Genomic DNA, 19,646 nt, shown 5'->3' on the forward strand with positions numbered 1-19,646 from the left:
AAAACTTGCATCCGTGACAAAAAAAAAACCCAGACAAAAAAACCCACCACCTTGTAACACTGTGTCTGTACTGTTTGTGTACATGTGACAAATTTTAGCCAAAATGGGAGGAGAAAATTCACAAGATTTCGAAACAGTTTATAAACAGTAAGCAGATCTAACTTTTTTGCTTTTATTTTTTTCTCCGCCTGAAAACAAAAGTAAATAACAAAAAAAAAAACACCAAACTTATAAACTCAAGTAAATCAATGTGTTATTTTTGACGACAGCAAAAACATAGATTGAGATAAAGCTTGGGTGAAATAACAGACCGTCTTCGACCTATTCCACTTGTGCAGGTGTGTAAAATAGTGTTTGTTTGTTTGCTTGCTTGTATAAACTGCATGTCTGTTTACTGCCTGGATGCAAGCTCAGGTACAGTAGACAGTTCGCTAGAGTAAAAAATAGAGCAGCCAGAAGGTGCTGTACTTCCACCTTTTTATTCTGTAGGGTGGTTCATACACAACGAATCCCCCTTCGGCACCATGAGCAGCGTTAGGAAACCCTGCGCACTCTTTTAACACAAAGAGCCATTTGATTTGACACGTGGGTTGATTTGAGAGAGCTGCACCACATACAAGCAGCGGTGCCGGTTCGAATACTCGGTCGCGTTCGAAAAAAAAAAAGAGAAACCCTTCAGTTGGAGACCTAAATTACTGTCGTTTCACAGAGTCTATATGCAGACACATTCACAGCTATTTCTCAAGTGTTTTAAAAACAACAACCATATAGCAATGTGCATGAGAAGTGAAGCATCCCGACAGGAACACGTTTATAATGCTACAAAGACAGCATTCGGCAAACGGTGACAGAGGGGAAGGAAAAAAAACAAACAAACAAACAAAAAAAAGATAAGAAACATGAATCAACTCAGGCAGTTCATTAGCATTCAGGATTTACAGTAGGACATGACAAGGCATCTTAAAAACTCATGTCATTGTGGTGATTTTGTAAAAACAAAGCAAAACAAAAAGGGAAGTGAGCGAAAGAGAAAGAGAAAGAGAAAAAAAAAGAGAGAGAGAGAGAGAGAATGGAGGTGGCTTCATGTTGTATTGTTTTAAGATTTTGCGGGTCCTTATGTCCTGGGCAGTGGATTTGTTTGTTTGTTTGTTTTTTCCCCCGTGTAAGGAGACGGACTCTCTTTACCACTCCTTCTTCTTCTCGTCCATAGACACGCCCCCGGGCCCGAGAGCCACCACTAGCAGCAGGCCGCCGACGACTGACGTAGTCTGGAAGAAATCGTATTTGAGGAAGTCGTGCATGGGCTTGTAGGCAGGCACCGTCCAGAAGGCGTTGAAGTAGACGTTGATGGCCATGAGCCACACCACCAAGGTGAGAGCCGCCAACTTGGTCTTAAAGCCGATGGCCACCAGGATGATGAGGGCCGTGCCCACCATGTTCTGCAGGATCTGAAAGAGGAAGGGGAAGAGAAAATGATCGAGAAATTATTGATATGATTGATAATTGCTAAAAAGGGAACGCTTTGAGACTCACAGAATGGGGCGTCCGTTTAGTGCACGTAGTGTGAAAGTGTATTTGTATATAAATCAACTGCTGAAAACACGGACGGTTGGTAATCAATCCTGGCTAGCATGACATTTCTATCACCTACTCACTGCACTAGCTTTTAACTAAGTACTTGTGAGAGAGACAGTGTGAGAGAGAGTGAGAGAGAGTGTGTGTGTGAGAGAGTGTGTGAGTGAGAGTGTGAGAGAATGAGAGAGTAAGAGTGTGTGAGAGAGAGTGAGAGAGTGAGAGAGAGTGTGTGTGTGAGAGAGTGTGTGAGTGAGAGTGTGAGAGAATGAGAGAGTAAGAGTGTGTGAGAGAGAGTGAGAGAGTGAGAGTGTGTGAGAGAGAGTGAGAGAATGTTATTAGGAGGCTCTTTTATTTTCAAACAAACTACTTAGTTAGCGAACATGGAACAACACTTAACACTAACGCTTGTTAAGCACCGGTGTGAAGTCGGCCCCTCACCCAACACAAAACGTCAGCAAAATAGTCTTGTACGTTTGTGTTCCGTTTGTGCTGCTAAACGTTTCGTTTGTGCTGCTTTGGTTTTTTAGATATTAAAAAAAAAAACCTAGATTTACCTATAATTATTTTTTTTTAATATCTAAGAAACCAAAACAGCACAACAAAAATTTTGCCAGCACAAACGGAGCACAAACGTACAAGACTAGTTTGCTGACGTTTTGTATTATTCTGTAATTAAAAATTGAACAGAAATGTATTATTTATTTATTTTTTAAATGCTGTGGAATAAAAGAAAGAAAGCACTAACTAAAAAACAAATAACCAAATTTTCTGTTTTTGCATCATCCTGATGTTTTACTGCTATGGTAAAAAAAATAAAATAAAAAAGTAATTAAAATAAAAATTTTGGGCAAGGATTTGAGGCTTTTTAAAAGGAAAATTAATTACTAAAAATTGCCACTAATTTTCCCCTGGGGCACAACATGGTAAGAAAAAAGGCCGAATAATTATTGCTATTAATATTTTAAGCGATGTGATGAAAACAAGTCATATTTTAGTTACGTAGATTTTTTTTTACCTCAACACGTTAATTCAACTCAAGTGTTTCTGCTACTTCTAAACTGCCGGTCAGCTGAAACTCTTTACAATTCCTAATTCAGACCCAAATTCAGGATGTGAAGTGTGTGCGATGAGCTCTCACCGAGAAGAAACTGGAATCGAAATGCAGCAGAGTCATGAACATGAGAACGAGGAGCACGCGACCACCGAGCTGCATGTACTGCTTTGGGGAGCTCTCACCCATCGTAGGCACGCCGGCGAACATGCTCTTGCCCTCAGAGCGTGACTCGGCTAACAGTAGCAGCAGTCCACCTCCCAGAGCCATGTTCCTGCGCACAGACAACAGCGGTGTGGATTAGAGTTTATTTCTTATGACACTAAGGATGTCTGTCAAACACACCACATCCCAACAGAAGGATATTCTGCTCTATATGAACAAAAACAACTCGGATGCAAGTTGTATGTTATTCCTGAAGTGACATAACCAGGAACTAATTTTGGTCAGATTAAGAAATATATTAAATTATTTAAGATAAAGCTCAGACAGCGGCAGGAGCGTTAACGAGACAAACGTGTCGTTTAATCATTTAAGGCCGTGTCTACTGTCAATCGATCTGTCCATATTAGTAATGCTGCCATGAAAATACATTTATGACACTAAAAAAAGTTGAAATGCTCGATAACAGGACAATAATTATATCTTATATTATAAATCTTCATCTACTTACTTACTTACTCATCATCAAGAGGCTACCAGATCTCACCTCCATAATTATAACGTTTGTAACGTTATCGAATATCTAACAAATAGGTGTTTGAGGTTTTTATCGTATTCTAACTTCAGAGACGATTCTTCTCTCGAATTGTTGGCACTTCAGAGACTTAGGGGCTTTTTACACCTGGTCACTTTGTGCGTTTTCTGTGATCTGATAGCTATCCGATGGTAAAAAGTCCAGGTCTAAATGCCCTCCGAAACGTTTTCGAGACGGATATAAATCCCGATGGTACAAACCACTTCAGGAGGTGGTCTGGGACGCATTTCAGATGAAACTGGACAGGTGTAAATGAATGTGGTTGTTCAAGCTCCTCCCGAACAGAACTATGTCACTCACAGGTGATCTTTCACCCAGGTGTCTCGTCGGGTCTTAAAATGCGCTGCTGCCGCCAGCGAAAATCCAGTTTTTTTGTAGCATAACTGTCGTAACGAGTTTTTTTGTCTTCTTTATGATCGCGTTCTGGAAACCGCACACACCAAAGCGTGTTCTATATCAATTACCCCGGAAATGAGGTAAAATATATTTGCATTTTGGGCGGGAGTAGAAAGATCGGATCGATATCCGATTCGCCGAGACGCATTTATGTGGCCTAATGTAAATGAAACAGTTTTAACAAATCAGATAGCTATATTATCAGAGAACACACATGAAGTGACCGGGTGTAAAAAGGCCCTTAGAAAAATGCAGAGATACTTGAATTGCATTTAAAGGCTCAGGACTCAAGTGCTGAGATTTTCCAAAAAAAAAAAAAAAAAACAGTAGAATTTACCTCATCAAAAACTTCAGATCCCATAGGATACTATAGGCAACAGTCTGAAACAGAGGGTAGAGACGTAACATTAGATTATAATCAGACATTTGATCTGTTGTTAAAGCTAAAGATTTAAAGATTCATTCATTACCTGTAGCGCAATAATGCCAAATAATCCAAAGCATGCATACTGTACAAAATTTCTACTGAGAACGAGGACACAACCGCCTGGAAGGGAAGATAATTTTGGTTAGAAAATTCACGCAGAAGATTCAGTTCACAATGAAAAGAAATAAATCTCTCGACTTTTGGGCTTTAGGTTCTTCAAAAACAAAAGATCTGATAGTGAATTTAGACACGCTTGTGAAATCCGGCCTCACCCAGCTGTCCTAAAAGATTAAGCAGCACAAAGCACGTGGCCAGGAAGTAGCCGCAGCTCCAGGTGGCTTCGATGTAGTCTCTCTGCTCGTACCACTGGAACCACATGCGGATGCCGTCCTCCAGGAAGGTGCTGATGAGACACAGGCGCGCCAGGTGAGGCAAGTACTGTTTCGTCACTCTGAGGAACTGCACAAAACAAAACCAATTGTCTTCATTTTCCCTGATAGTGTAATTCAATTTCCCTAAAATTGTCATTTTTTCTAGATATTCTGTAATACCGGCATCCTATTACACATAGAAATATGTTCAATAAGCTCTGATTAGGAGCACTTTAAATAATTGTGTATAGTTTTATAGTGTATAGTCTCTGGGTATTTGAATTTTTGAGACCAACTGGGTCTGGTTTAAAAACTACAGGAATCGAATCCGATCCATAACGTCACATCATCCGCTGTGTTATGATACAAGTTATTATGATATGATGTTATGGTTATATAATATAAGTTATGATGATGTTTTCCATCTTTTTTTAGTTGCTTGTTTGTTTGATTTTTACTTGTTGTTTTTTTTTTGCAGAAAAAAAATGAGTAAAAATCTACAGATCTCCTCAAAACTATTAAAATTATAAGCACAATATTTCATCTGTTTATTGGATCATAAAAAAAGGCCCAGCAGAGGATGTACTTTCTACGTCAATTAAGGAAGTATGGTCTGCCACAGGAGTTGTTGATGCTGTTCTACACTGCAGTCATAGAATCTGTCCTGTACACATCCATCACCATCTGGTTTGGTGCAGCAACAAAACAGGACAGAAACAGACTGCAAAGTACAGTAAAAACAGCAGAAATAATAATTGCAGCCCGCCTGCCCACTCTCCAGGACTCGTACGACACGAGAACCAGAAACCGGGCAGGAAAAATCACCACTGACCCTTTCGCACCCTGGACACAACCTCTTTCAGCTCCAGTTTCTTTCCCCAGTCAATCACCCTGATTAACAACTCACCATAATTATATTCACTGCTTCTTATCTATAAGTACTGCATTATCAGGACTGTCAGTCATTACATCATCTGTATATTACACATTACTGCTGCTGTATATTGTACAAAAAGCATAATATTGCACAATGTTGTTATTTGCACTCCCACATTTTGTGTACATAACTGATCGGTCATATTTTATATATTTTTCATATTTTATACTCATTCTGTCTATATTGTATCTCACCGTCTGCATTGTTGTCTTGTATAGTAGTATAGTGTTATTTATGTCTGTACACTTGAGAATCACAAACTACTGGAACCAAATTCCTCGTGTGTGTCAACATCAACACACTTGGTCAATAAATCTGATTCTGGAGCCATTAACTTTAAACTCACAGGCTACATTTTTAATATTTATTTATTTTTACTGATTTATAGATATTTTATAACAGTGGGTTGTGATATCCACGAATGTTAAAAAAAAACTCTCTCTCTATTTATTTATTTAGCCTCAAAAATTTGAATCGGTTCATTGTCTTCTCTTCAGGCTTCGCTACTACACAGAGCTCTCTATTTTCAGGTCTTTCATCTCGTCCGGTCGCTCCTGTTCCACCTTTAAATACACCTCGTTATCGAGCCACGTTTTAAAGCAGCCGAATTAACAAGCTTGTGCGCAGCATGCTCATTAACAGAGCTCTCGTGCCATCACTGACGTGTGGGCTGATACTGCAGGCTGCCTCACTGATTGGCTGATGCATTCTGGGAAGTGCTGATGTGGACTGCTGGGTAGGTGGGAGGGAATGTGTGTGTGTGTGTGTGTGAACTGTGAAGCCAAACAGTGCTTGTGCAAATCACCTGGGCTTAAGCAAGGGGGAGTATCGTGGCAAGGTTTCTAAAAATGCTCAAGCATAAAGAGCAAAACACAGAGAGCACGTCAGTCACCTCGGGACTTTCGTTACAAACTAGAAGATGAAGCTCATATGACACAGAAACTGTGACTAATCTCTCCGGGTTTAACCCGGTGTTGCTTGTCTGTTATTTACGGTTTTGCTAAAAACACAAAATGGATGTCAAATTCATTTCGAATTTTAATTAGCTATCGATTGTCTTCACACAAAGAGATATGACTGACAGGAAGTGCCTTCTGTAATCTCCCTTTATTCCTCAGATCTATACGTGTACATTCTTACACGCTCTCGAAACAGATAGGTACCGAAGACTACATCAATGATTAGCTTTTAAATGGTCTTTAAGAACTAAATTGCTACCATAAAGATTAACTATACAGGGATATTTGTAACATGATGTATTGGTTTGTAAATATTTAAGAACACACGATCGGAGATCTCGTGCGCCAAACGAACGACTCCTGCAACGTCGTGAATGAAAAAATCCCGGATAAGTGAGACGGCTAGCACGGTTCTACACGCACTGCGCTTGAAATCCGAGCTTCCAAGATGCCAATTTTAGGATGGAGGTTATTTCTGTAACATCTGAGCTATGTGTCAGTCGCTTTCTTTATACCGTCACACAATTTTACAGACATTTTACCGTATCTTCGTTCAAAATCTTAATCGGTTCAACACCGTGCCACTCCGCAACACCAGAGAGAGACTGAACACCACAAAGAGCCTTTTATAAGAAACTCTGTGTAAAGAACTCTGTATGACCGGGATGTGTTAAGACACCGTTGAGCAACAGCTGGCACGTAATAGTGAACTTTGTCTTGCAGTCATGTATAAAGCAATAGCATGTTATAATTATAATTAAGCGTGTGACACTAGATCACAGGGTTTCTGGTCTGGGAGAACCTCTCGTCTCCAACATCTGAGTGTTTTCCTGCTCTGACACACACTAATCAGTTGATTAATTGAATCAGGTGTATAAGAGCAGACAAGAGATAAGCGCCTTTTAGATGGGATTAAATGTATATTGGGTGCTGGGGTAAATTTCTATTCCTACAGTCAGCTGGTCCTCACTGTGTTTTTTCAGCCTGATCAGTCACGTCAAGTGTCTTTGTCTGTCCTGAAAATTACAGCACAAATTACTTACTGTGTTTTTTTTTTTAACCAAACTCAGCAGTAGCGTGATTGAGTCTGGAGACTGGTCAGTAATTTTTTTTATGCATATGTGACCCTGCACCAAAGAGTATCACAAAATAAATACACAATTATAATCCTCATACGTTTTGCGATTATTGTTTATGATGTTTTCAGATAAGCTGTAACCTGAATTAAGAGTCAGCATCCCTTTGCTCTACTCCAGGGCCGTAGTATCATTTGTACTGTCATATATCCAAGTGACGCAAAAATCCAGGCCCAGAAAATATTTCAAAGGTAAGAAAACATCTCCCGATAAAAAACCCGATCCGATTAAACGCAAGTCCATGGGCAGAGCTGGATCTGATTCTGTTCCACCTGAAATGACCGACACAAACACATACGCAGCTACACCTTTTAAATTAAATCTGAATTTGTGTCTCCATACTTTACAGCTCTGTTTTTATTCAGTATATTGACTCATGTTTGTGAGATAGACGAAATATTGAAGTGCTTGTCTTGAAGTGACTGACAAGACACGCTCCTGGGGCGGGACATACATGCTCTAGGGAACATTTAATTGGACAAACACAATACTAGTACAGGATTAGTCATCAGAGATGTGACAAAAGACAAAACCGTTATATATACACACACACACACAGACAGACACACAGAGACACACGCACAGACATACAGAGACACACGCAGAGACACACACACGCACAGACACACACACACACGCAGAGACACACACACACACACAATGACACACACACACAGACAGAGACACACACACACAGACAGACAGAGACACACACACACACAGACAGACAGAGACACACACACACAGACAGACAGAGACACACACACACACAGACAGACAGAGACACACACACACAGACAGACAGAGACACACACACACAGACAGACAGAGACACACACACACAGACAGACAGAGACACACACACACAGACAGACAGAGACACACACACACACAGACAGACAGAGACACACACACAGACAGACAGAGACACACACACACACACAGACAGAGACACACACACACACACAGACAGAGACACACACACACAGACAGAGACACACACACACAGACAGAGACACACACACACAGACAGAGACACACACACACAGACAGAGACACACACACACAGACAGAGACACACACACACACAGACAGAGACACACACAGACAGACACACACACACACACACACACACACACAGACACACACACACTCACACACAGACAGACAGAGACACACACACTCACACACAGACAGACAGAGACACACACAGACAGACAGACACACACACACAGACAGAGACACACACACAGACAGACAGAGACACACACACAGACAGACAGAGACACACACACACAGACAGACAGAGACACACACACACAGACAGACAGAGACACACACACACAGACAGACAGAGACACACACACACACACACACAGAGACACACACACACACAGACAGAGACACACACACACACAGACAGAGACACACACACAGACAGAGACACACACACAGACAGAGACACACACACACACACACACACACACACAGACAGACAGACAGACAGAGACACACACACACACACACACACACACAGACAGAGACACACACACACACACACACACACACACACACAGACAGAGACACACACACACACACACACACACACACACACACACACACACACACACACACACACACACACACACAGACAGAGACACACACACACAGACAGACAGAGACACACACACACAGACAGACAGAGACACACACACACACACACACACACAGAGACACACACACACAGACAGAGACACACACACACAGACAGAGACACACACACACAGACAGAGACACACACACACACACACAGACAGACAGAGACACACACAGCTGCCTGGAAAAGCCAGTAAAAAAAAAAAGCTACTGAAAGCTTTTTCATTTCAGAACCAATTTAATCACATGAAACAGTCCGAAGAATGACATTTGATCAACAAACGATTTAAGAAACGTTTCCTAAACCTGTCACAAGACGTCTATAAAAACTTCTGCACTGTCGACAAGATGTATTACATGTTTAGAAACAATTTGCTTTACACAATCAGTCAGTCAGTAACCTTATTGTCAATTCCCAGCTTTGTCATTTTTATAGTTTAGTAAGAGTGACTCAGTTTACACGTCACTGCAAGCAACAAACAAGCAGCCTTTAACTTGTAAAGTTCTAAAGTTTATTTAGAATTAACATTAGCATTAGCTAGTACAGCTCAACCCAGATCTCATCACCTGCGAGTCGTGCAGAAGTCTTGCAGTAACGAAAGATTAACTCTTTAAAATGAGCAAGTCTGTATTATTATTATTTTTTTGGACACTCCACTGATGCTAAGCTAACTAGCTAACACCCACCGCCTCCCATTCAAATCCACTGCAACTTTCCTTGCTAACTAACCTAGCCTGCTATGCTAATCATTCCTAAACCGTGCTGTTTTAAACAAACAAAACAAAGTGTTTCCGTTATTCGGTACCTGATCAGCGACATCCTCCGCCGTGCTCATTATATCCTCCTGCCCCATGGCTTGTCAGTTCCGTGTACACACCGCTGTTAGAGTAAAATCTGTTGTTTTGGTTTTTCTCCCTCTTATTTTAGACAGTTATATATTTCCCCCCCCGCCTGTCCGTGAAGGCCGCCGCCGTCCCACAATCCCGCGCGCGGCGCTACGATACGACGTGATAAGACGGAGCCTCTGTGCGTGCCACGTGTACTGAGGTCTGCACAATGTACACCACACAAACACACACTATTAGCATACAGTAAGTGTTGTATACTGTACAGTACTCAGTCTGGTATAATGCTCGAGTCCCATCATTCAGCCGGAATGTATTAGTTATGTATAACTGCACGGATCAGACAGAATTATTTCTATAGTATTAACACCTACACACACTCAGAGAGAGAGAGACACACACGTACATTTGTAGACGTAGATGTTTGTTTTTCAATCTAATAAAAGCTAAAAAAATATAAAACACCATCACGTTTTGAAGAAATAAGAATATGAGATGTACCGATATATTGGTTGATATTCAATGCGATATTCATCGTCATCAGAATCGATAAACTGGTAAAAATGTTTAAAAAAACGTTCCTTAGTGGATTTCCAGAGATAGTTCTCGGCGTTTCCTAAACCGTTTTTGGGTTCTTGGCGTTTTCTTAACACGTTCTTTAAAAGGTCTTTAGTTCTTAACGTTTGCTAACTTGTTTGCGAAAAAGCTCGACCGTTCTTTAAAAAAGCTCTTCGGTTCTTAATGCGATCCCAGATTATTGTTGTTTTTTTTTAAGCTTTAGATGTTAGTATTCTCCTAATCTGTTTGTAAAGAAGCTCTTTAGTCGTTAGTGTTTTCTTAAAGAGTTTGTAATGCGCTAAGAACAAAAACATTCGAACAGGTTTTTTTGGACAGATGGCGAAAATATTGTGTGTTTACGTCGTCTTTTCCCCATTTAAACTATTTACACAAACTGCAATTCACTGTATGCATAGACAAACAAAACACAGTATACATGAAGTATGTACTATCTAAGTATTGAAATCTATCAGAGAGGCTGCCATCACACACATACAAAAACAAGACAGCTCATCACCCAAAGAACACCGTACACATGATGAAGCATGGTGGTGGAGGTATCGTATTGTTGGCTGCTTCTCTCAATCGGGGACTGGGGTTAGGAGAAGACTAATCAACTAATTCTGCACAAAACAGTGCAATCCTCAATTAAATAGCTGGCGATGAAGAATTTTTCACCTCCTGAACAATAACGACAGTCAACAAAGAAATGGCTTCAGAAAAAGAAGATCAAGTTTTGGAATGTCCAGGTCACCGTCCAGATGTAAATCCTTTTCCAATCACGTGGAATGACTTGGAGACGGCTGTGCACGTTAAATCCCTTCATAATCTGATAGATATGCACACTTTTGTAACCTGTTTAATTTCTTTGCAATATCACATTAAAAGGTGAATTTAATTAATTAATTGGGGAGGAGGAGGTGGGGGGGCACACACATCAAAATCTACATCTTGAATGTAAAAGTAGTCACATAACATGTTATTCATAAACAACTTAATCTGAACAATTCCAAGTGTCTATTTTTGAGTCTCGACAACGAAAGGAAGATCTGCAAATGTAGCTTTCAGTGAATCTGGGCAATTGGTCTTGGCCATCCATGTCTGTCGTTTAATGGCCACAGATGCTGCCATGATCCTCCCAGACAGTTCTGCCTGGTGTGAAGAAAGCTGAAAGGTGTACTCTCCAATAAGCTTGAGCTCACTGAAAACACCTAGGAGCCTTTGCGGTGTCGGGTTTTCAGAAATCTCGGCTAAGAGGCGCTTCTGGTAATCCGACAAGTAACGCAAGTAGTTAGCGGTCTTTGCTAGCATGCCGGAGGTTTGATAAGAGTTTTCTGCAAGCTCTTCCGTGACCCTCCAGGGCTCAGGAGGATCAGACTGTTCTCGGGTGCTTGCAGGCGTGACAGCTTGAAAGATGGCCGACATAAGCTTGTTTACTTGAGGCATCTGGTCATAAGGTAGACACTGGCTTTCGTGAAGCCTGTACAACTCAGAATACACTGGCTTGAAAGGTTGTGAGCTCGCTGGGTTGGACCACGTACTTTGGACCAAGTCCTCAAACTCTGGCAACATAACTGGATGTGGGGAGTCATTTTGAGATTTAGGAAAATTGATACCCAAGTGTTTGGCTGCCCGTACTATGAGATTCTGCAGCTCATCAGACGTGAGAACCTCTTGCACAGAACTCACCCGTGGCCATAAATTAGATTTTAAAGCATGCGAGATATCTATTGGCCCGTCTTCTTGCTTTACTACATTAGAAAGAGAAACAGATCCAGAACTAGCAGTGCTACCAGTCTGTTGTCCCTGATCCACTTGAGAGCTTTCTGCTAAATTTGTAACGTCGACCTGTATTCTGTTTTTCTCCAAGACATCAAGCCTTCTCTCTATTGCGCTCCAATGTACTTGCATGGCCCTCTGCTGGGCTTCCAGTTTCTGCTGCACCAAGTTAAGCAGCTGATCACTTTTCCTGTCAAGTTTTGTAGAATTCTTCGTTTCCTTCCGGGTCCTTTTCTCCCGAACAGACTCGCAGGAGGAGTCAGAGCTCCAGGACGAACATGAGGACGAAGTCAGGGGCCGTTTCCTTCTCCGTCCACATACCCTGCTTGAGTGCCTCGTGCAGCATGAGTGACACCTAGACGAATGGCATCTCTTGTGTGAGGTCGAAGGCATTGATGTGGGCGCTACAGATGGAGCCGAGTCTAGCTTATGCTGCAAGGCGACATGTGATAGGTACGTACCTTTTACCGCTGCAGCGTTTGGGTCAGGCAAGTCCATAGATGGTGAGACAAGAGTGAACATAACGGGTGCAGTGGAGAAAGATGGTCCAGGAGCAGCATTTGCAGTCTCTTTTACAGTAGGTGTAGCAGACACCACTCTCACAGATTTAGCTGACGATGCCACCGCTTCAAGTTTAGGCTGAATTCCATTCTGAGACGCCTCGCTTTTCCGCTGCTGGGCCTCTTGATGGATCACCTCCTGAACCTTGGTGAGACGCTTAATACAAGTACTCCAGTCCATTTTGGCACAGTGTTGACATTTTCCATACTCGAGCACAGCTTCTTTGGCATGTTGGATTCCCAGGCAGATTAAACACTTTTCGTGCGTGTCTTTGGACTGGATTTTATAGTTGCGGCAAGAACACCAGATAAACTTCACTGTTGTACTCGCCATGGTGGACAGGAAAGCTTGTAACAGACAGAGTCTAGGCGTTTAGAGAAAGCTTGCCTGTGAATGAGGATTTCCTAAATGTAAAAACAAACAAACAAACAAACAAACAAACAAAAACAGTTAGAATGAATGTACTGGGGCACTTAAAATACATGTAACCTATGGAGTAAGACTAAAGAATGATATCAGCCATGTGATAAAATATCAAAATATAAAATTCTCTTAAAACTGTAAAGATTTATATACATTTCTTATATGTTGTTAGTAGTTTTTTCCCCACAGTATTACAAATGAATATCTTATTTTTCTGCTTAGTTTCAGTTCATCTCCCTGCTGAAATTCACCGTCCATCGTTTAACCATCATTTAAATAATAATATATTGTAATAATGTACAATAAACATCAAAACTCATCGATTCACTGATATTTACGGATCCGACATTTATCATGCATGAAAACATCTGTAACCCGCATCGATTTATGAATAAAAATCAAATCTCAGCCTTACCACAAAACCGTAAACGCTGCTTCTTCTACCCGAAGGTAAACACAACAAAGTGCGTCGCCTTTAAATGACGTCAAATGACGCGCGACGGACAGTCGATGAAGGAGTGAATCTCAAATAAAACATTAAGATATTGATAATGTTTTAATAATAAATAATAATAAATTAATAGGAAATATGTGGGTTTTAATTTGTGCCAAAAACAATCACTGGTTACTGAGAGTCAAGACTTACATATAGCGGTTATTAAATAGTATCAAACCTTTAAAGTCATCTAATTTTCACGAACAGATGCTTATTTTGTGTGTGTGTGTGTGTGTGTGTGTGTGAGAGAGAGAGAGAGATTATGACTGGTGGTGTTTATTGTAAGTGTCTGTTGCCTTTTTGGACTCCTTTATCATTTGTAATGTTGCTCCCATTTAAAACAGTTCAGCTCAAGCCCAGACATTTTTCAGGCATGACTGAGGACAAGTCCATGTCCCATCCAGAGACAAGCTGTTTTGTGTTGAGGTTTTGTTCATCCGACCATGGAAAATACCCTCTAGGCATCAGCATTAGAATGTGAAAGCACTAAAACCAAGGCTGCGATCTTTGATAGCCTCCCAAATTGGTTCAATCGTCACCTTTGAAAAAAGGAACCAGGGGTCTCTATTACTCAGTTGTTTTCTGGCACCATCTCAGGGCCCTCAGTTTGAGAACCACTGACCTAGACTACTTGTTCTGAGCAGGTGTTGTCAGTGAACAGGCTGTAAAACTGTTGGCTAAGTTACAGACAATCATGAAAACCTGATGCTGATTATCTGGGAAACATTTTGGGTGCTGCTGCATATTAAATATATGATAAATAGTATGTTTTTCTGTGTGAGAAAAGACCAAAATGTGTGACTGTCACTCTCAATGCGCGACACTTGACAGCCCTGTGTTTGGTTAGTCAGCTTTTAAACCCCTTCTGTTAATCTCTTCTAAATATAATATTCCAGTTTCTATATAATTCCTAAAGAGTATCCTGTGGTTATGGAAGCTTTTCCCTCAGGTCTGAAAACGATTCTTAAAAATACCCTTCCTCATCCTCACTGGATCCTGCTGATAATGAAATTGGTTGCATTTGTTTCTCTTATTCCTCGATAAATGCCTTGCTCAAGGGCACCTCAGTCGTGGCCGGGCCGAGACTTGAACCCAAAACCTCAGGGTTAGGAGTCAGACTCTCTAACCTTTAGGCCACAACTTCCTAACTGGAAATGCATATGTAATCATTTCAATAATACAGTCAATAAAACATCAATGGCCAAATATTAAGTCTACGATTATCATCACTGTGAGCATGTATTTAATGATTTATGCAGAAACATCTGGCCGCCTATTTAAATGTGCTTTTCAGGATGTTTGTGACAGCGTATCATAAAGATATATTATATAAATGATAGGAATGCAGCAGTAACATCAGAGGAAGCCGAATTAATGCTAATATTTTTTTTTATTTTCCATTCTTCACTTTGCTGATCTGCTTGAATCCTTTCCTTTTTTTGTTTTTCTTGAATTTCTTGTTAACTCCAGCAGACTGGACCTGTAAAGGCAGAGAAATACAGTCAGAAACCTGTAAACTTTTAAATACAATTTATTGTTAATGACTTCTTGTGTATATATTTGTGAAAGAAATAAAAATAAATGTAACCTGCTGCCATATATAAACCATTTTTTCCACAGAAAATAAAAACTGTACGGGGGAAAATATTTAATCTAAATACCTTTTTACGTTTCTGCACTGCTTGTTTCGCTTCTTCTGGTTCAGAAACCTCCATATCCTCCTCCTCATCATCATCTGTCTGGAATTCATCTTCATCTCCCTCAATCTCTTCCTGTCCTTCTGGCTTCTTTAGCGTGAAGAGAGTTGCTACAAGGAAGACAGGAGCAAAATGTGTGTGTGAATCTCTCACAAATGTTAAATTACACATAAAACATATAACGTTACAAGAGATTCATTGGAAATATGAACAGAAGCAGTACAGTACATGTTGAATAATAAAAAAATAAATAGAGCTAGTATAAAAGCGTACGTGGATAGAGATCCGACATGCTGTCCTCCGAGTCGCTGGCTTCTCCCTCGCTGGAGCTTGGAGCCCAAATGCCACTGTCTTGTTTCTTTTTCACTTTCTGCTTTTGTTTGTGCTTGCCGCTATCTTCACTCCTGCTCTCCATGCCATCTTCTGTGTTTTTGGGTCTGCTTTTTTTCTGCTGGAGTCTTAAGGGAACAAACTCCACACCTTGTTTCACACATTCCTCATCTGGAAAAAACCCAAATTGAAACAAATAAACACAAAACAAATTGATCCTGTTATCAAGATACAATAACAAGAAAAGATCAAAGCGTCAGTCAGAAGGAATGAGAATCTCATGCTTTATACTTTCTTGGAAAAATGACAAGCCATATATTTACATCTTATTAAAAATAATAATTAAAAAAACAACAACAAAAAAACAACAACTGTATAAATCTACAATGTCAGTGCACTAACATCCAGTATCTAACTTATCTGTCTCTCCTATGCCATTAACTGTAAAAGAATTAAAACTTAAAAAATTTAATTCTTGGTCATTATTTAATAGGAATAATTGTAATCATGGATAAATTGATGTGGTACAAGAGGAATAAAACCAAATCCGAGTTGGCTACAGTAAAGCCACGTCAGCAGCAACTCTCCATCGTTGATTGTTTTCCTATAAAAAGCACGCACATCTGTACCACCTGAGATGCTTAAGGGACTTCAAACTACCCTCTCAGGTGCTAAAGACTTTCTACATCTGCACCATTGAGTGCATCCTGACGGGAAGAGGCACTCCTGACAGGCACTCCCTGGTTCGGGAACAGCACCATGCAGGACAGGCGAGCCCTCCAGAGGGTGGTGCGGTCAGCTGAACCTACCATCCACACTGAGCTCCCTGACCTGCAGGACATCTACAGCACGCGGTGCCGAACCAGAGCCAGGAAGATTGTAAAGGATCTCAGCCGACCCAACAATGGACTCTTTTCTTTGTTGCGTTCAGGGAAACGCTTCCGCTCCCTGAAAGCAAACACTGAGAGGATGAGGAGAAGCTTATCATCGCAGGCCATTCGGAGTATAATCCAGGAAACACCCAGGATCTAGTACTAGACCTCTCCCTCCATCTTCACTGTTTTTATGCACACCCTTTTTGCACCGACACTAACTCTGGACTTGAACAGCACAGTGCCACTATATACACTATTTACCATACTGCACATGGACACTTTAAGGACAATCTTTAAAAACCATACACATTTATGTATATACATTATTTTTCCACTTATATTTTCATATTTTATTTAGTTTTTTTTTATATAGTTTTTACTTTTTTTTTTACTTTTTTATTTATCCATCTCCTTTTGGTTAATTTTATCCTAAACTGCATTCTTTTTTTTTATGTTTATATACCGGACAGATGCAAAAGGCATTTCACTGCATGTCGTACCCTGTATGTATGTGTATGTGAGAAATAAAATTTGATTTGTTCTGAAGCGTGTGATTACATTGTGCTAAAGCTTTCTTGAACCGTTTTCCACTGACATGCCGTAGGACATGATGAGGCACACGATTGAGATGTCTCAGTGTCAGCTTGCAAAACAGATGATTCCTGTATGGAAAGAAAGAAATAAAGGAAACGTCAAACAGACACATGTCACAATGTCACATTACAGTGAAATAAAAACAAAAGTGATTTGTATTTCCTTCTAAATAAACAAACTTACTGCTGCTTTGTGCTCGGGACCAGATAAGGTTCATACTGACTGTAGTTAAATTCCTTTCCAGCACACAGTTTCTTGTATTTCTTCCCAGATATAAAGCTCTGGATCTCTGCAAGCTTGCATGGAAACTCGTGGCCATTTAACGTACACTTGATCTGAAAGCAAGACAACACGTGAGACACGAATCATAAAGGAGATATTATTTAAAAACCTTCAGCTGATTACCTTTTTGGCTTCAGTGAGCTCTAGAAAAGGTTGATTTTGTAGGAATTCTCTTAAATCTGCAGGCAAGTCGTCCATTTCTGCTCCAGATAACACGTGTGGAGGAAGAAACTCGTGATTTTTTACAGAAAACAAAGCTATATCTGATTAACAAGGAGCCTAAACATGTGACCAAGAACACGAGGAACACCAAATAGATCTAATTACACAAAAATAAGAAACCTGGTTTAAATAATACTTTAAAAAAAAAAACAAGTTGATGTTAGCTCCAGCGTGACGTATATTTAGTGCGACGCTTTGGCCCACAACAAGCTCAGATAGGTGACTATCAATAATGTCTGTAATAAACAAACAAATTCATAAGTAATTCGGTTTTTAATCGTATGTAATGTCATTTGTATTTAATGAGATATAGGTAAACAAAAAGACAGCCATCTTTATTTATTTCCGTTCATAAATATTTTATTATATTACGGCATTTTATCAGGACACCTATTAAGTCAGCTGACAGGTATCATGCACAATAATGTGTTGTTTTTAACTCCCAGTTTGTGTTTAAAGGTTTATAATGAAATGTGATTCTCTCTTAAAGCTCCTTTAGTGTCAGTAGAGATGAAAATGTCAGGATTAAATGGAGATCCAGAGCTTATAGCTGATGATGATGGAATCATTGAGGATGAGGATGATTTTAATGAGGAAGGTGAGTTTTATGTAGAAACACAGTCTGACTGATTCGGAAAATAAATCACAAACGGATTATGTTTATTATATCTGACAGATAAAGTTAGGATTAAAAGCACGTAATCTGTAAAGGAGGATGTTAAGGAGATATCTGGGTTGCCAGATTGGTTCGTTTCATTCTTATAACCTTAAAACTATTATTTTTGTATATTACTTCTACTACTACTAATAATAATTATTAACCACTAAGGTGATAAAATCACTGTGTGAGAATGTACTTATATTTAATATATATTAATATATTTGTATTAATTTAAAACATTGCATGCTTTGTTATATAACAAAACGTAGTTAAACGTAGACCCTGTTTCAACTGCTATTTTATGTTCATTGTGTTCTTATTGATTTTATTTTTTTATTGTTGTTTTACTGGAAAGCACCTTGTGCTCCTTTTTGCTGTTGTAAGGTGCTCTATAAATAAAATTTGATTGATTGATAATGCATGATTTATGTCACACCTGAATTGAAATATGAATTAATTATAAACTAGTTTAAATGACCAGAAGAGATTTTTTTTGCTCCTGTGTTCATGTATACAGAGTTAATAAGTTTGTTCCACATGGTCATTGTCCTGTCCATGGTCTTGTTTTTTGTTGTTGAAACTTTAGAGTACGCTGCCATTAACTCCATGCTGGACCAGATAAACTCCTGCCTGGACAACTTGGAGGAGAGGAACGATGCTCTGAACGGACAACTGCACGAGCTCCTGGAGTCTAACCGGCAGGCTCGGCAAGAGTTTCGAGCTCAGCTCAACAAAAAGCAACCGGAGGAGAAGAAAGCACCGGCGTCTGAGGGATGACGACCGGATTCCAGTTCTGACTCATTCCACTGGCATAAAACCGTCCTGTATTTGTGTTTGCTGTATTTACTATACGGTGTAGAAACATCAAGCTTTGTGTGTACATCCATGTTCCTCCATGTCATGTTTTATTATTGTTTTATCCGAACAAAGATGATTATTTATGATAAATATTTAATAAATCACTCCTTTTGAAACCAAGCGCTTCATCATCAAATATTTTAATAGACATTAAAATGCAGAAAACAAACATCTGGAGGAAAAAAAAAACAAAACAAGA

At 39.9% G+C, this 19,646-nt stretch overlaps 3 protein-coding genes across 5 annotated transcripts; 1 reads left to right on the plus strand and 2 right to left on the minus strand.

The window, feature by feature from the left end:
• Window positions 1-158: 158 nt before the first annotated feature.
• Window positions 159-13,926, minus strand: surf4 (surfeit 4). 2 transcript variants are annotated; one of them, XM_027136743.2, is made up of 7 exons: window positions 13,848-13,926; window positions 10,072-13,413; window positions 4,479-4,665; window positions 4,250-4,326; window positions 4,117-4,160; window positions 2,714-2,900; window positions 159-1,448 (listed from the first exon to the last, which is right to left on the minus strand). In XM_027136743.2, the coding sequence occupies exons 2-7, from the start codon at window positions 10,117-10,119 to the stop codon at window positions 1,182-1,184; spliced, it is 810 nt and encodes a 269-aa protein (XP_026992544.1). In that variant the 5' UTR covers window positions 10,120-13,413; window positions 13,848-13,926; the 3' UTR covers window positions 159-1,181. The 2 variants fall into 2 exon arrangements, with proteins under 2 accessions (XP_026992544.1, XP_026992543.1); XM_027136742.2 differs by lacking the exons at window positions 159-1,448; window positions 2,714-2,900; window positions 4,117-4,160; window positions 4,250-4,326; window positions 4,479-4,665 and having other exon boundaries at window positions 10,549-13,413.
• A 1,373-nt stretch (window positions 13,927-15,299) lies between these two features.
• Window positions 15,300-18,140, minus strand: surf2 (surfeit 2). The gene is made up of 6 exons (XM_027136748.2): window positions 17,830-18,140; window positions 17,608-17,759; window positions 17,389-17,492; window positions 15,899-16,126; window positions 15,590-15,735; window positions 15,300-15,408 (listed from the first exon to the last, which is right to left on the minus strand). The coding sequence occupies exons 1-6, from the start codon at window positions 17,902-17,904 to the stop codon at window positions 15,319-15,321; spliced, it is 795 nt and encodes a 264-aa protein (XP_026992549.1). The 5' UTR covers window positions 17,905-18,140; the 3' UTR covers window positions 15,300-15,318.
• On the plus strand, window positions 18,107-19,567 carry bbln (bublin coiled coil protein). Of its 2 annotated transcripts, none has more exons than XM_027136750.2 (3): window positions 18,107-18,147; window positions 18,419-18,526; window positions 19,176-19,567. In XM_027136750.2, the coding sequence occupies exons 2-3, from the start codon at window positions 18,439-18,441 to the stop codon at window positions 19,364-19,366; spliced, it is 279 nt and encodes a 92-aa protein (XP_026992551.1). In that variant the 5' UTR covers window positions 18,107-18,147; window positions 18,419-18,438; the 3' UTR covers window positions 19,367-19,567. The 2 variants fall into 2 exon arrangements, with proteins under 2 accessions (XP_026992551.1, XP_026992552.1); XM_027136751.2 differs by lacking the exon at window positions 18,107-18,147 and adding an exon at window positions 18,152-18,337.
• Window positions 19,568-19,646: the final 79 nt, after the last annotated feature.

The sequence above is a fragment of the Tachysurus fulvidraco genome, chromosome 26 (assembly GCF_022655615.1).
Source record: "Tachysurus fulvidraco isolate hzauxx_2018 chromosome 26, HZAU_PFXX_2.0, whole genome shotgun sequence".
Lineage (NCBI taxonomy): Eukaryota > Metazoa > Chordata > Actinopteri > Siluriformes > Bagridae > Tachysurus > Tachysurus fulvidraco.

What these genes read in the sequence shown, in the direction of transcription:
- surf4 (XM_027136742.2), bottom strand. Translation starts at nt 13,342, where the DNA reads ATGGCGAGTACAACAGTGAAGTTTATCTGGTGTTCTTGCCGCAACTAT.
- surf2 (XM_027136748.2), bottom strand. Translation starts at nt 17,904, where the DNA reads ATGGACGACTTGCCTGCAGATTTAAGAGAATTCCTACAAAATCAACCT. An exon ending in CATGTCGGATCTCTATCCAC is followed by an intron (nt 15,736 to 15,898) that starts GTACGCTTTTAT and finishes TCTTCCTTGTAG; the next exon opens with CAACTCTCTTCACGCTAAAG. An exon ending in CAGTGCAGAAACGTAAAAAG is followed by an intron (nt 15,409 to 15,589) that starts GTATTTAGATTA and finishes CTGCCTTTACAG; the next exon opens with GTCCAGTCTGCTGGAGTTAA.
- bbln (XM_027136750.2), top strand. Translation starts at nt 18,439, where the DNA reads ATGAAAATGTCAGGATTAAATGGAGATCCAGAGCTTATAGCTGATGAT. An exon ending in GGATGATTTTAATGAGGAAG is followed by an intron (nt 18,527 to 19,175) that starts GTGAGTTTTATG and finishes TTGAAACTTTAG; the next exon opens with AGTACGCTGCCATTAACTCC.